Consider the following 14,836-nt stretch of genomic DNA (forward strand, 5'->3'; position numbering starts at 1 on the left):
AAAAAACAAACCAAAGGACAGAGGGGAGACACAATGGCTCTGGAGGCTCGTTACCTTTTCAGAGTGATGCTGTCCCTGGCAGTAACTGCATTCAGCTGGGTGGGGTGGGACACAGGATCAGCAGGACTCTGGGTGACAGTGACATGGAATATCTTGCAAGCCAGAGTGACAAACCCATGTGTTCATGGGACAGGAAGAAGCCATTTGATCCCCACCACACCTCCACCTGAGCCCCTCCAGGTGCACACAGGTGTGTCCTACCCAGCTTAAGCATGGAAAACTCAGACATAGAGACAGATGGCTTCTGTGCCTGCAGGTGTTTCCCACCTGAGCTGGGTTTTCCCCCCTTGGAGCTTTGCAGTGAGGCTGCTGACACTGCAGGCAGCTTCCCCATGTCCAGGGTCTGCACAGCAGCACGGTGCCAAATGCAGCACCAAACCTCACTGGCATCCTGAGTGGCATCTCCCTTTGGAGCTGGCTGCCCTGCAGCACCTCCTGCAGCCCTCTGAACAACTCAGGGCCCTTGGGAAACAGTCTTAACTTACCTATATTAACATTTTAACCACATACACCACATTTTAGTGCTGTTGGTGCTGTTTTGCTGTGCTGCAGCAATGCTGCTCCACGACAGCCAAGCTGCCTCCCAGGGCTGCAGCACAAGGACAAGCTGCAGCTTTCTCCCAGCTTTTACACATCCTCAGGCTCATCTTTCTCACTTACAAGAAACCCTTAATGCCTCCATAAAATGGTACTTTGCATATTTTTTGTTTTTTAACTCAATGACCTCTTTGCTCTTCGTTTTCTATAATATCATGTGTGCAGAACCAGATGTGACTTTTGTGTTTTAAGATTGCTTTTATTTTATATGGAGACAAGCAGTAGTAAGAAAGTAACAAAATTAATGTCTGCCTGAAAGAGCACAGGGCAAGTATCATCCTGGGTTCCAAAATATTCTCCAAACAAAAAGGCTGATAAATTTTTAAGACATGTCTATATTGTGAGACACTGAGAGACTTGGGACAGTAAATGTCTATACCAATAAAACCCCATGAAATAGCCTAGTGCAGAGCAACTTACTGCTCAGGCCTGGGTGCAGTGACATTACCTGGGTGCAAAGCATCAGGAACATATTGCTGGTTTTGTTCTGGTGATGCCTCAGATTTTAACTTTTATATTTTTCAGATTCTGTGCTGCTTTAGCCTGTAGTTTTGATCTTTGTATTAGGGGATGGTGAGCTCTCTTCGTAGAGTAGGCAAACCTTCTCTAGCTGGGGAACAAGGACAAATGATCCACATCTCAGGCCCATGAGTATAAACTATGTGGACTGAAGAGAGAAAAACAAGGATGGGACTTCATAACCAAAAGCTATAATTGAACAATTAATATGCAAATGGACCAAAACTTATAAAAGTGTGAGACCCCTTGAATCGTCCATTTTGTGACCATTTTGGGTCCACCTTGGGTGTAGCCCTGGCTGGGCTCGGGTGCTGCCCATCCATTGGGGCCTGCTAATAAATCCCTACTTTATTCTTCAGCTCCATCTAGTCCCTGCTCTAGGTCAGCCTTCGCAAGGCGTCAGTGTCTGGCGACCCAGATGGGACAGAAGGCACCGCTGGCACGCGTGGCCGCAGCGGGTGTGTGCCCGGCCGGCACCGGGCTGCCACCTCCTCCAGCTGCCTCGTCCGTGGGTGCGCAAACACGCGGCTGCACCCACAGCTGGAAGTGCCAGCGAGAGCTCCGGCAGGATGCACGGCGCCAACCAGCCAGCTCCACAGGCCGCGGCCTCTAGGACTCGGCGACGATCATGCTGAGGTTGTTGCTGAAGATGACCCTGCCGTCCCTGGTGCTGCTGCACTCGGGCTGGCACAGAGCCTCCTGCAGCCGCCGCCGCAGCGCCGGCGGGGCCGTGCCCAGGAAGTTTTTGGTCCCGGTCAGGAAATCCATCATGCGGCCGCCGACCGCGTCGCCCTCGACGAAGCACTCGGTGATGTCCCAGCCCGACGGGAGCTCGTAGACGCGGTGCCGCACCCCCAGCCCCCGCAGCACCTCCGTGATGCCGCTGCAGGTGATGTAGTGGCCGCTGTCGGTGGCGGGCAGGCAGTCCCTGTGCTTCTTCCACAGGCTGGCCCAGCCGCTGCTGTCTGCCGGGGCACCAGGGAAGGTTACTTTGGCAAAGCCAAGGCAGTCAATCAACTGTGAAATGAGCTGGGAAAGTTCCCTCGCTGATGGGGCAGGAGGAGAACTTTACCCTTACTCAAGACTACTTATAAATATCTGTACCTCATAAAACCCTGGTTTCCCTCAGCCCTCCCTCCAAAGCTGCCCTGTTTAAAGGAAACTCCTAGGAGATGTCTCCTGAATTTGCCCAGAAGGAAGGGTGCACACAGAGGTGTCAATGTGTTCAGCCTGTGCTACCTCTTAACTGTCCCTTGGCCAAAGCTGTACAGATGTTTTCACTCATCAAACCCCAACTATAAGTGCTCATTGAACAATACATACCTCAAAAAGCAGCCCCAGACAGCAAGGGAAACAGCCTAGAGACAATGTGAGAGGCAGATTTTGTGGGGAACACGGGAATTGGTGCTTTTCCACCACACTGTGAGCCAGGGATTCATGAATGCCAAAAGGGACAAAACACTCTATTCTTTTAAGAAGTGCCATCATGCTGTGCCCTTTTCTCCTGATCTGCAGTCCTTCTGGGCTCTGGATCATTGCTGTACAAAGGTAAGAGCCCTAAGGATGAGGCCACACAGAGCTCAGGTTGTGTTTTTCCAGTGCTGATTTCACCATGAGGAAGGATGGACCCTCATTCATGGACAGCCACACTTCTCTCTACTACATCAATTCCATGAGCAGGGAAGCAAGAGCACAAAGGCTGTGCCTAAGGGGCCCCATCAGACACTGGGCCCAAGGCTAAGCCCAAGATTACATTTTTCATATGAAATCCAGAATCTTAAAAAGTTATTTACTATAGAATAAGCACCACTGACATCCCCAGATAAATATTTGTGGCTCTCGAATGCCAAAGACCTTCAAAACTCCAGCAATGGAGAAAAAAAATGCAAGGTCTCCCTTACCTGATAAAATTATGATCAGGAGTTTACCATGATGGTCAAGGCAGCTGTGGAAAAACTTGATAGTACTGGGAATGTCCTCCACACGGTACAGCATCTAGAAGAGACAGTGACACACAGCCATTATTCTTCCTCCACAGTGCAATGACCCTCCAAAGGCTTAAATCCTTTATTTTAGAGGTGTTTTAAATTCTGTTCCAGGTGTTTTCTAGCCTTTCCTGATTCCACATGCCCATTTAGGGACATCTCACATCACTGAGCATTGCCAGCTTTGGTGTTTGTAGAGCTTCTGCAGAATTGCTATGGGAGAGCAGTGCTCAGCTCTGGTCATAAATTCAAGCACACAGCAGAACTGAAGGGGGTAGTTAAATCCTATAGCCCTGTGTTAAAGAAATGTCCATTACCTGGATCATATGGATGAAGTCAAATTTCTTATGTGTGCCTCTCTCCTTCACCTGCTGTTCATACTCCAAGGAAGTGAGCTGGTGCCAAATAAAAGAAACATTCTGCAGGTCTGGAGCTTGATTCACCAGCTCTGTTTCAAAAAGCAGAAGAAATCCCTGAATTTCATAAAATAGCAGAAAAACTCAGCATTCAAATGGATGGTCAGCTATAACCCAGGCAGCAGGTGCAGCCTTACCTTTGTAAGCTGCCACGTGCTGTGGGTTGGGCTCCACAATCTCATTGTCAATAAAGACCCCTGGGTGCACAGCCTGCAGTATTCTGATCATTTTCAAATCCTGCTCACCTATTTAATAAACACAAATTCACTACTTTAGAAAGCAGGTAAATGCAATGGAAGGATGCCAGTGCACCAGGCACCACTCCTGCCAGGAAATCCCCCAGCAGAGGTGAGGCATGTTCTGCTTTGTGGCTCGTGTGGAGGCACAGCCTGGTGGTACTCTCACCATGGTATTGTAGTGCTCAAGCTGACAGAGGGGTACAGAGGAGCCTGAGAACAAGGCAGAGACAAACAGCAGCACAGAAACCTGCTAATGGCAATACCCTGGGTCGTGGGACACACAGGCCAAAAGAATCACAGCTCACTGTTCACAAAAATAACCATGAAACATTAGTTTTCAACAACCCCACAAAGTTTGAATGGGTGCTGGGAGGCAGCTGACAGCTGCATGGGGTGGCCCATGGTTTTGGGGCTGTCACAGGGACACAGTGACACAGTGATACAGCCCCAAGACCTGGGGAACTGCATCACAAGAGAAAAGACCCACGGACATGCAGTGTCCTGGATCCTCCCTCTTTGGGTATCAAATAACTGATGGCTATCTTGGAAATACAGGTGGACACACATTTGTCTGGAAGTGCCCTGCAAATTTAGCTCTCGGTGCTCCTGTGCTGCTGTATAAGCTCTGGAGGAGCAAGCAGAAGTCTGTCCTCCTGCTCTAGGAACTTTCCAGCCTCTCTGAGGTGATACAGGTCATGCTGCTTATTTCCCAGAAATGCCAAGTGTATGAGTCCCCCTGGAGCACTTCAAGCTATGTAAATAAACAGCAGAAGTGACCACCTTGATGAGACCTCTGCAAGAATCCTATCTGTAGCTGATGGTAGGGCCTAAAAATAGCCCTAGCCTTGCAAATGTCACACGGGGAGGTCTTGATAGGAGATCCTGCATCCTCCCTGCTCCTTCAGCTGATGTGCCAGCCACAGGAAGAGCTGCCATCCTTGGCAGGTGCTGCAGTACACAGAATTCAAGGAAGGAAATACCAGCCATGCCAGTACTACATCCAATGGAGGAGGAGTCTTTTGAAATGAGAGAAAAAATACCCCAGGCTTGTGAGGAATGCAGTGGCAGCGGGGCAGGGCCAGCCAAAGGCTCAAGGGAGGAGGCTGTGGCTGCATCCATTGAAGGTACAGGGACCAATACTGCTGACAGGAAGGAAGATCCCAATAGCAAGCAGCTGAATCATTTGTGGCAGCCCTAGATGTCAGTTTGTAAGTGCCTGGTTTGGGGAGCACCAGCCCTTAGAGCTGCCTGCAGCCTTGGGGCAGGGCCAGAGGAAGAGCATCACTGCCCCATGCCCTGGAGCCACTGATGGAGGTAAATGAGTGCAGCAACAGCAGGTTGTCTTAAAAGCTGCTTAGGTTTGGAGTTTTTTTCACTCCGCCTCTGTAAAATTCCTTAATCCAGTGTTTGCAAGAGCAGGTAATAACATCTTCAACCATGGTGTCTGTAAAAACAAGCAGTAAAATAACAGCACTCTAGGGCAGGAATTTCCCTGCTGCAGCTGGCCTTGCCAGCAACAACCCTCCAGCACTGACCACAGCAAGGCTGGGACAGGACTGGAACCTCTCTGCAACTGGAAAGTTCCAGCCCAGAGTTCAACCAGCCATGAGAAAACATGGGGTGAGTGAGAAAACGTGATTTGGACCACAACAGAGACTTTCAGGATGTGGAGTCAGCTACTAATCCTCATTAATATTTTCATCAACTAAACTAATTCTGGGGCCTCTGTGAAACCAGAGTCCACCTCTGAAAAGGTCAGGGATCAGATATAACCTTTTACTTGGTGCCATCCCAGCTCACTCCATGCCCAGCCCCAGAAGCTCAGTCCTTGCAGACATGGGCAAGCTGGGGGGGTGCAGGTCTGGACCCCTCTCCTGGCATCTGTGAGGGGCACTCACCCAGGAAACACAGGAAATTTTAGAGGGTTTATTTTTCCATTAGAACCTCCTCTGAAGAGGACATAAGGAAAATTAAGGACGATGCTAAAAGTTCATTTCCCCCCTGTGCTTTTGTGGAGTCAGAATTTCTGTTTTATATTACTTAATGAAAATAGAGGGTAATTGAGAGCTGAATAATTTCTTCCTGCTTGGTTTCTCATATGCTCCAACATATTCCCAGTTGGGGAAAACAATCAAATGCTAATTTTCTCTTACTCAGGAAAACAAAACCAAAAAAAGTGAGGAAAATGCTTTCATTTGAAAGTATTAGCACTTAAAATTCAGCTGAAAATACTTTTCAAAGCAGAAGTAAACTCTGACAAATCAAACCACTGCTTCATTTCTCTACTCTTTATTTTCTCCCAGTTTCCCTAGGAGCAAAGTTGGCAGTTTCACCACTTTTTTGTTTTGTTATTTTGGCTTTTCTTAAACGCAAATGCATTTAGAACAACTTTAAAGCTATTTTTCCAAAGGATCGGTTTCTCTCTGGGGAAAAATATCATTTGCAGTTAAAGCCTACTTATCACTGGGTAAAAACACAGCAGTAACAATGAAACATGTCTTGAAAAAGCTGATGCAAAGCTAATGGTTGTGGCCAGGTGGTTTTGCACTACTGAGAGCAGGGCACTGCCCAGCCTTGGCCTCTGGGATCCCTAAAAGCAAAACAAAAGGAAATATCCCTTGAAGGGGGGATAGTCTAAGGCAGGATTTTGGGTGGAAAGAACTTCTCCAATGTCTCTAATTCTCTCCAACGAAGTTTGAAGATGCTCTTGTACCAACCAGAAGGAGGAGTCCTTGCTTTGAGGCAAATAAGTCGGGTGAGAGTCACCAAGAGGCAGAAACGAAGCTAAAATCACACATTTCTAGAAAGATCTGAGCAGCAGTGTTTCAGAAGGGGGATGGAGAGGGAAGGAAAGGAAGGAGCACTCCTCTTATCCCAGCTTCACCCTTCCTTCTGCCCTTCTGTGCTCCGGTGGGAAATGCTGTCATTAATGTCTGAGTAATCCTCATTGCTCAATTTTCTAGTATCTCCTGCTCCCCACAGGTCCCCCGTGCCCATCCCCACACTCCTCACCTGTGCCACTCCCAACTCCCAGAACGTTGAGGGTCGATTTTCCAGCGCCCAGACTGAAAGGATAAATACACATCACTTAACCACACTGTGGCACACCACTTCGTGTTTTCAGTCTTAACTCTTGGATGACACATCAGCCTGGAAATTTTTGTGTTGTGCACATGAATTGGGAGAGAAATTTGATCATCCCTTCTGAGCCTGGTGATAACCAGCATGGCAGGAGCCTGCCCAGAGCAGCCAGCTCATATTTCAAAGTACAGTAGGGACCAAAATGCAGAATTTCTCACCCTTTGCCAAGGAGATTTCTTCAGGCTGTGGATGGCAAAAAAAAAAAAAAAAGGCTCTGGGAAGCCTGGGGCAAAGGGGCTGTACCTGTCTGGGATGGCATTGCTGGGGAAGCAGGGACAAGGTGAGCTGGGGAAAACCTCAGCACCCTCACGAGGGAATATTGGGTATAAACACCCAGAAAAAGCAAAACCATTTGGCTATCCAGGTGACTGGAAATCATCTCTTATCAACATTAATCTTGGATTGAAATTGGGAGGAGGGTCTGAATAGTCAATAATTTTTACCTTAGAAAAATTGCTTATTAAAAGATTCCAGTCACATGATACCTAGCAAAATATTAATAACAACCGAGGGATTGAGTTTCCCAAACACAGTCTCAGGAGTAATGATTCCACAGGAGTGGGATGAGCAGCAAGTCCTGAAGGGTGTGATCAAGTCCAGGGGCCTTAGCCCCTTCACAAATCTAAAATTAGCATCATAGAAAGTCACAATGTTGTTCATGATTTAAATTCATAATTAAAATTTCTTAACATAATTTATTTTTATAATAATATAATATTATTATTTCATAATAATGGGGGGGTTGTTTATTTTATATACATATGATCTGTAGAATAAAAATTTGCCCGCCTAAACTTTTTACACAATGGAGAAAAATACAGTTCCTATAACATCCAAAAATTACCCAGATTTGAAAGGACTTTCTTGTGCTTTGGATCCAGGCTGTTCTGAAGCTGTCTGCAGTTATCCAGCCTTAAGATATTACATCAATACTTTACAAAACTGATTATCATTTGGTACTTAAGCATTGCAAATCGACTTAGGATAGAAATAAAAAGCTCTTAGGGGATTGGGAAAACCACAAATTAGCCACTAGGAGAGAATTAGAGATGTGTTTCTGTTTGGATGGATGTGATGCAGTCCCAAAAGCAGGGAGAGAGCATAAGAGAGGTTTCTTTCAGAAAAAGAAAAAACAAACCACCAAAAAACCCAACTTTAATCCTCAAAAATCAGCTAATGAAAAGAGATGGACATGAGAAGGAGGTCTTGAGTCTTTCCTTAGCATAAGCTGAGAGGCAGCAGAGTGTATTAATTGAAACAGCACGTACTCTGGAGTCATTAAACAGAATATCCTAAAAACTACTAGTAGGGGACTTAAAACTGAAAAGCATTTAAAGTTCATTCCTGCCCCAAAAAATCCTTAGAAGTGTTTGCTGACTCCCAGGATAATGATGGTTTTCCCACCTCGGGGGAAGTGCTCCTTACCCAGCCACAATGTTGGGCATTTGATCCTTGTTGAACTCATCCATGCACTGGTGCTCTGTTGAGTGATCCAAAAATGCTTTAAAGGCCTCCACATACTCCTCAGCTGTGAGACTTCTCATGGAAGGGATCATGTAGAGATCTTGGGAAACAATCATGGATTGCATGTTAGAGGCTTAGAGGCATGTGAAGGGTCAAAGCACTTACCCCATGGGAGAAACCCAACCTAACCCACCAGGAGCCAGGGATTTGGGAAAACGATGCAGGGGATGCACTTTCCAACCTGTTCACACTCAGGGTTCCAAAATTATTCTTGGGCACCCTTCAACATCAGCGTGTTTGCTAAGTGACTCATCATTACAGAAAAATATCTCCAAAATGTTTAGCCAGATGTGGGGCACCTTTGCAAGGGTTGGAACTGGAGGGGTTTTCTGGAGGACTAAAGAAAAGGTGAAGGGATCACACGGTGGGTCCAAACCTGTGGCCATCACTGGTGCCCATGCTGGACGGTGTGACCAAGGTGGGCAGCTCTTGGCACACTTCCCAGGAGGGGTGATGCAACACAAACCTTGCCACCTGCAGCTGAAGCAAAAATAGTCCACCCTGTGCATCTCATGTTACTCTCACAGCACGGGACTGAAATGGGCTGCCAGGGAGGGGAATTCCCTGCTGGGACCTGCTGCTCATGGCCAGGAGGGCAACTGATGGCAAAACATTTCACCTGGATGGGCTCATGTTGAAATGTGGGTGACTGGCACCAAGGTCTCTCCCTGTGACCCAAAACCCAGGGATACTCAAGGGGTTCCAAGCAGTTACTGCAAAGTCTCCCTTTCCTGCTGCCCCATCCTAATGACAGGGCAGTTCACAGAGTTCACAGAATTCACAGAATCACTGGGTTGGAAGAGACCTTCAAGATCATCGAGTCCAACCCAGCCCCAACACCTCAACTAAACCCTGGCACCCAGTGCCACATCCAGGCTTTGTTAGACACACCAGGGATGGGGACTCCACCACCTTCCCAGGCAGATCATTCCAGTACTTTATCACTCTTTCTGTGAGAAACTTTTTCCTAATATCCAACCTCTATTTCCCTTGACACAGCTTGAGGCTGTGTCCTCTGGCTCTGTCAGTGTTGCCTGGAGAAAGAGCCCAACCCCACCTGAGCACAGCCACCTTTCAGGCTCTGGCCAGCTGCTCAGGCCTGAGGAGCAATGGCAGGACTAAAATGCCCTGCTGGGCTGGGTCTGTCTCAGACAATGCTGCAGTAGGAAGGCACTGACAGTGCAGCCTCCACCTGCAAGATCAATGCTGAAAAGGCATCATTCAATGGGGAAAAAATCAGCTATTCCTCTTAAATGAAATGAGGATGAAGGACAGGACTTGGCAGAATACATTCATCCTCATTTTTGCCTTTCAAAGTGTTGCATTTTTATCACCATTAATAAGAGAACCATGTATGTCTCAGGACACTGCAACCTCAAGTTGAATGCCTCTGCTGCTTCCAAAACCATGTGTCTTTGGCAGCTGTGTTCCTGGTCCAGCCCTATTGGAGGTAAAGACATCAATATCTATCCTCAACACTTTGAACTCTACCCTAACATAAACCTGAAATCAGCTGAATTGCAGTCAGCTTACCATCCTGCTTCTTTGTCTTTTTTATTATTTAACAATCTCTAATTCCAGGATAATTAAAACATGTTTGTAGTGATAGCAATCTGAGTGGGTATTTTACTTTAATTTCTTTTTTTCTTTTTTTTTTTCTCCCAAATACCTGAATTATCATGTGGTGTTGTCAGAATCTCTGCTTCAAAGTTCATGCTGGGGAAACTATTCCTGTAAGGAAAGTATAGAACTTCAGTTATTTGAAGAACCTGTATGCTTTTTTGAAGCTGCACTGAAAAGGCAGAACAAAGGGACGATGCTCTAGGACAAACTTTCCTCTGCTGATAATCCATAATTTATTTTGTTCTTTTTTACTAGAGAAAGCCAAAACTCCCTTGCATCTGATCATAGCCATAGAATCCTAGAGTCAATAGAACAGTTTGGGTTGGAAAGGACCTCAAAGCTCATCTTGTTCTAATCACCTGCCATGGGCAGGGACACCTTCCACTATCCCAGGTTTCTCCAAGCCCTGTGCAAGCTGGCCTTGGACACTTCCAGGGATGGGGCATCCACAACTGGCCACTGCTCCAGTGTTTGAGATGTACTGTGGGAGTTTTCATACCCCTGCAGAACCATTAACCAGTCATTGCAACTGAAGGCATCAGCCTGACATTTTCCTTTCTTCATTTTCCTTGGACAATGTGCCTCATACATAAAACAGGGGTGAGGTGCCACTGGAAAAAGCAAGAGATGCATTTAAATTGGAGCAAGGGCCTCACTTCTGCAAAGACAGGCTTGGGATGAGGCTGTCTGTGCAAAGGGAAGAGTCCCCTCCTGGGTAACCACATTTCAGTATCGAGATGCACAGCAAGTCTTAGGGGTGATATCCTGTGCAATGTGTTTAGACACACCAAGGCTTTGCTGTTAGAAAATGCCTCAGGGCAAGCAGTCTGGCATAGCAGACCCCAGCCTAATAATCTCTTCTGCCAAGGAAAAAAATCCCAAGTGAAGGAAAAAACAAGGCAGGAGGTGTAAAAGTAAAGAAGGGAGTTTGTAGTGGGGCTTTGAGATACAAATGTGTAGGGACCATGCTGGCCATGTGGCAAGGAAGTGTCCACATGCAAATACTGCACTGCTTTGATCAAGGAAGGCAAGAAAATACTGAGAGGTCCTGGAAGTCTCAGAGACACTGGGGCACTTCCAGAGTCCTGCAAGAGTGGCTGATTTCATCTGAGTTCAGTGCCAAAGTCATATAACTCATGTCCATGGGGCATGTCAAAGGTCTCTCTTCCACCACCTTGACCTCACCTCTCCCCAGGAAAGACCTCTCAGAAGAAGCCAGAACTCAGCCCAGCTCCACAATCTCCAGCATGGCTGCAGGCCAGTCCCTCCAATTTCCACTCAACCCTCCAATCTCTTCCATCTCTGCCCATCAAACCCCCCAGAGGGTTATTTTGTCCCCTCAGCTGGGTGAACCCAGCAAGGTGCTTTTCAGAGCAAATCTCCCACTAAAATGCTGAAGGGTAGCATGGCTTTTCCTGTGCAGGGAGGAACAGCTTTGGACATGAATTCCATTTCTGACAGGTCAAGTGTTTCCAGCCATGCCACGAGACCTGCCAGGAGACCTGGACAGACTTCAGCACAAGCATTCACCAGCACAAATGATGCCAAGATCTCTTCCACTGACACTTTTGCCATTTCTCCTGGCAGGGGTTAGATTCTGAGACTGATTAACACTTGTTGCTGGGAAGGTGAAACAGGAACAGACTTCCTCTAAAATCTGGTCAAAATCCAGACCAGATCCTAAAATTTGCAAATAACATTTTGGGCTGGTCCTGCCCGAGCCAACAGCAGGACTGAGGCAGGGACTGCCAGGGAGCAGGATGCCCGTGGTTGCCACAGCTCCCAGCTAAGACTGAGCTCGCAAGGTTAAACCTCTTCCCTCCGTGAGCAGAGCTGGGTAGCACGGACAGCAGCCACAGGGAAGTCACATTAGAACTTTAGGTGATGCAGCCTCTTTACATTGAAAAAGATTTCTCTAGGGAGACAAATTGCAAGAATAACTCATAAACTTCGTTATTCCTAAACTTGGGCTGTGTAGGGGCTAAAGTTCTCCCCCTTAGCCCCCATCCTTCGCACCATCCCTCCCTCCCTCCCCTGGCAGAGCCCGCGTACCTCTTCAGCTGCGGGGCCGGCTCCACGGCGGGTGGGGACGCGGATCCCGATGCTCCCGTGTCCCCTCCAGCCCGGCAGAGGGGCCGGGCCGGCCGGCCCGAGCTCAGCGCGTCCCGACCCGGCTGGCCCCGCCGGAGGCCGGAGGAAACCCGAGCCCGGGCAGGAGCGCCGGGGGACCCCGGCACTCGCAGCCCTCGGAGCCTGAGTGGCAGCGGCAGACCGGGGCTGCTCCCCCTTTCCCATGTGCTGTGAGCCTTGTCCCTCCTTCCTGCGCAGCAGCGAACGCTTTCCCGCATCCCGGGGATGCGCTGGGTGGTCCCTGCCTTCCCCAGGGATCGGAGGAGCTCCTTGGCTGCCCGCAGACCCGAGCAAGCGATTTTTCCGTCTGTGACTCAGGGGGAATATGGGGCACAGCGGCAGAACCTCCAGCCCCGGCAGCCTGGCATCCCCTACCCTGCCAGGACAGGGCAGCGAGCCCAGCCTGCTCTCGCTCTGCTTGCTAAGCTGCAGGGATTAGAAAGCAAGGAAACATTTTGGGGGACAGGGGAGAGATGGCTGGAGGTCCCCACGAAGGTGCAGTGGTCACTGTTCAAAATGCAGAAAATCCTGGGTGCCCCCTGCACTTGCCTCTGGATTTTCCCCCTACCCTCACCCACAGGACTGGTGCTCCTTTTGCCTAAAATCTAGTAACACAAATGTAAAAAATCAAGGATTTAAAGACTTTATACTTCCAAGCAAAGTCCACTGGTGGGAAGAGCAGTATTAGGACCTTCATCACTCCCATTCAGTGAAGACTATGGGTAGAACAGATTGAGCAGATAAAACCTCCCACCTTACTGAGATCCCCAGAAAACTTCCTGTCCTGCATAGATCCCCTAGACCAGGTGGAGATGCTTCACCATCTAAGTGACCTGCCTTGGTTTGCACTAGACTTGGCTTCCAGATGGATTTAAGTTATCCACCTCAAGGGAGGCCCACAGCAGCAGGCTAAGCCAGAAACAACTGCATTGCTACTCTTCAACAAAACGTTCAATATATTCCAGGTGAGGGAAGACCAGAACCTCTTTGCTAGGTCTCAAGTGCACCTTTGGCTCCTGCTGCCGTGTGACCACCTGGGCAGTGATCTTACATCAGTTCATTCAGCCCCTCAGCAGCCCCACCAGAGTTGCCATCCCAGACACCAACCATGGAGCATCCCAGCCTCGTGTCCACCAGCCACCTCTGCCTTGACCCAGTGTCACTGTGACACCAGCTAAGCCACCCCTCACCCCCCCATGCCAAAACCAGGGGTGGGCACCCCGCAGGAAGCCATACCTGCCCAGAGCTGTCAAGAAACCTCCAGCAGCCTGGAGCTGCAAACCTTGGGAGCCTCCTTGTACATCCAAGGGTGCTGCTCCCCCTCCCCGTGTCCCGAGCAGGCATCAGCCTCCAACAGCAGCCTTTGTTCTGCAGAGCTGGGAACAACGGGACATTGTGGGCAGCTGCGGGGCTGGCAGGGCTGCCCTTGCAGGATGTGCCCTCTGCCAGCCGTGTTTTCAGTCCTTCTGGCCAGCTCGTGACTAAATCCGCTCTGAACCCTGTTTTGCTGGAAAAGCTGATTTTTGGTCAGCGAGAGGATGGCTGAAGCAGAGCTGGGCTGCAAGGAGAGGAAAACAAAGCGGCTGTGTTTCCTCCTCTGCGGCTCCGGGGTCACTTTTGGGCTGATCCTGCAGAAATAGGTCATCCTCTCTCCCTGACTGAGGCTGGGGCTGCCCATGGCCCCGAGCCCCTCTCTTTTGCCATTTCTATCAGCCCACCACAAGCTTGGACCTGCACCTCCAGGCAGGAAAGCCTGGGTATTGACATCATATTTCAATGAATTTACCTTCTAAATAGCAATCAGATTTTAGGCTGATGGTTATAAGGAAGGTCCTTGTCATTTTTAGAGTGTTGATGGCAGAAGGTTTAGGACTAAATGATTTTTAAGGTCCCTTCCAACCCAAACCAGTGTATGATTCCATGTTTACTACTTTACTTTTTGAGATTTTTTTCCAAATCCACCTAGAACAGTTGATTAAAGATCAGGTAATGTAACTCTGATTTTCTTGTGAGCAAAGCTCATCTGTAGCAGTTTCATGTTTTAATAAAAATGTTTTCATCAATTAGATATTTTCCATTTTCTAAACTAATCTTCCCAAGTACTGTAGTTTCTGTACTGCCCTAGGTGAAATATTTCACGCAAACATGTTATTCTCCATCAAGCAAATTCTGGTACAGAGAAGGATAACCAGCAATTTTGTAGCACCCATTTTCCTGATAGTTAACAACAAGATTTCTCATTAAAGGAAGAAATTTTGTTTTCCTTTAATCCTTTAATCCTGGGCAGTAGTAGATTTTGGTGTTTGAGCAACGGTATTTTTTAAAATATGTTTATATAGGATATTTTCCTATGGGAAAAAGAACATAATTTCTGATAAATATTGAAAAAAAAGGCACTGCAGAAGCAGAACTCTTTCCTCTCTGGGGGCAGCAGCCCTCACTGCTGCTGAGCTCCAGACATGTTCAACCTCCCAAGAAACCTGAAGTATCTATGTCTTGGAGTTAATTTTTTTTTTTTTTTACACAGTCTTTCCTCCCTCTTTTTTAAAAGCCTGGATCCTGGTACAGCTCTTCCAGACCTTTTAAAATAACCCTTTTCAAC

At 48.0% G+C, this 14,836-nt stretch overlaps 1 protein-coding gene across 3 annotated transcripts; it reads right to left on the bottom strand.

Moving 5' to 3' along the window:
* Positions 1-835: 835 nt before the first annotated feature.
* On the bottom strand, positions 836-13,847 carry LOC110480616 (carnosine N-methyltransferase 2). 3 transcript variants are annotated; one of them, XM_021548696.3, is made up of 9 exons: positions 13,471-13,847; positions 12,157-12,660; positions 10,151-10,212; positions 8,383-8,521; positions 6,829-6,881; positions 3,715-3,822; positions 3,479-3,609; positions 3,078-3,171; positions 836-2,141 (listed from the first exon to the last, which is right to left on the bottom strand). In XM_021548696.3, exons 2-9 carry the CDS (start codon positions 12,450-12,452, stop codon positions 1,786-1,788), a joined length of 1,239 nt encoding a protein of 412 aa, XP_021404371.3. In that variant the 5' UTR covers positions 12,453-12,660; positions 13,471-13,847; the 3' UTR covers positions 836-1,785. The 3 variants fall into 3 exon arrangements, with proteins under 3 accessions (XP_021404371.3, XP_077641031.1, XP_085440969.1); XM_077784905.2 differs by lacking the exon at positions 12,157-12,660 and having other exon boundaries at positions 13,471-13,840; XM_085584843.1 differs by lacking the exons at positions 3,715-3,822; positions 13,471-13,847 and having other exon boundaries at positions 12,157-13,463.
* Between the last annotated feature and the right edge of the window lie 989 nt (positions 13,848-14,836).

This window comes from Lonchura striata, chromosome 7 (genome assembly GCF_050655825.1).
Source record: "Lonchura striata isolate lonStrDom1 chromosome 7, ASM5065582v1, whole genome shotgun sequence".
In the NCBI taxonomy this organism is placed as follows: domain Eukaryota; kingdom Metazoa; phylum Chordata; class Aves; order Passeriformes; family Estrildidae; genus Lonchura; species Lonchura striata.

Excerpts from the sequence above, each read along its gene's own strand:
- LOC110480616 (XM_021548696.3), bottom strand. The coding sequence starts at position 12,452 with ATGCGGGAAAGCGTTCGCTGCTGCGCAGGAAGGAGGGACAAGGCTCAC. Across the intron at positions 6,882-8,382 it reads ATGCCCAACATTGTGGCTGG|TCTGGGCGCTGGAAAATCGA; the intron begins GTAAGGAGCACT and ends TTATCCTTTCAG. Across the intron at positions 3,172-3,478 it reads ACTTCATCCATATGATCCAG|ATGCTGTACCGTGTGGAGGA; the intron begins GTAATGGACATT and ends TGTCTCTTCTAG.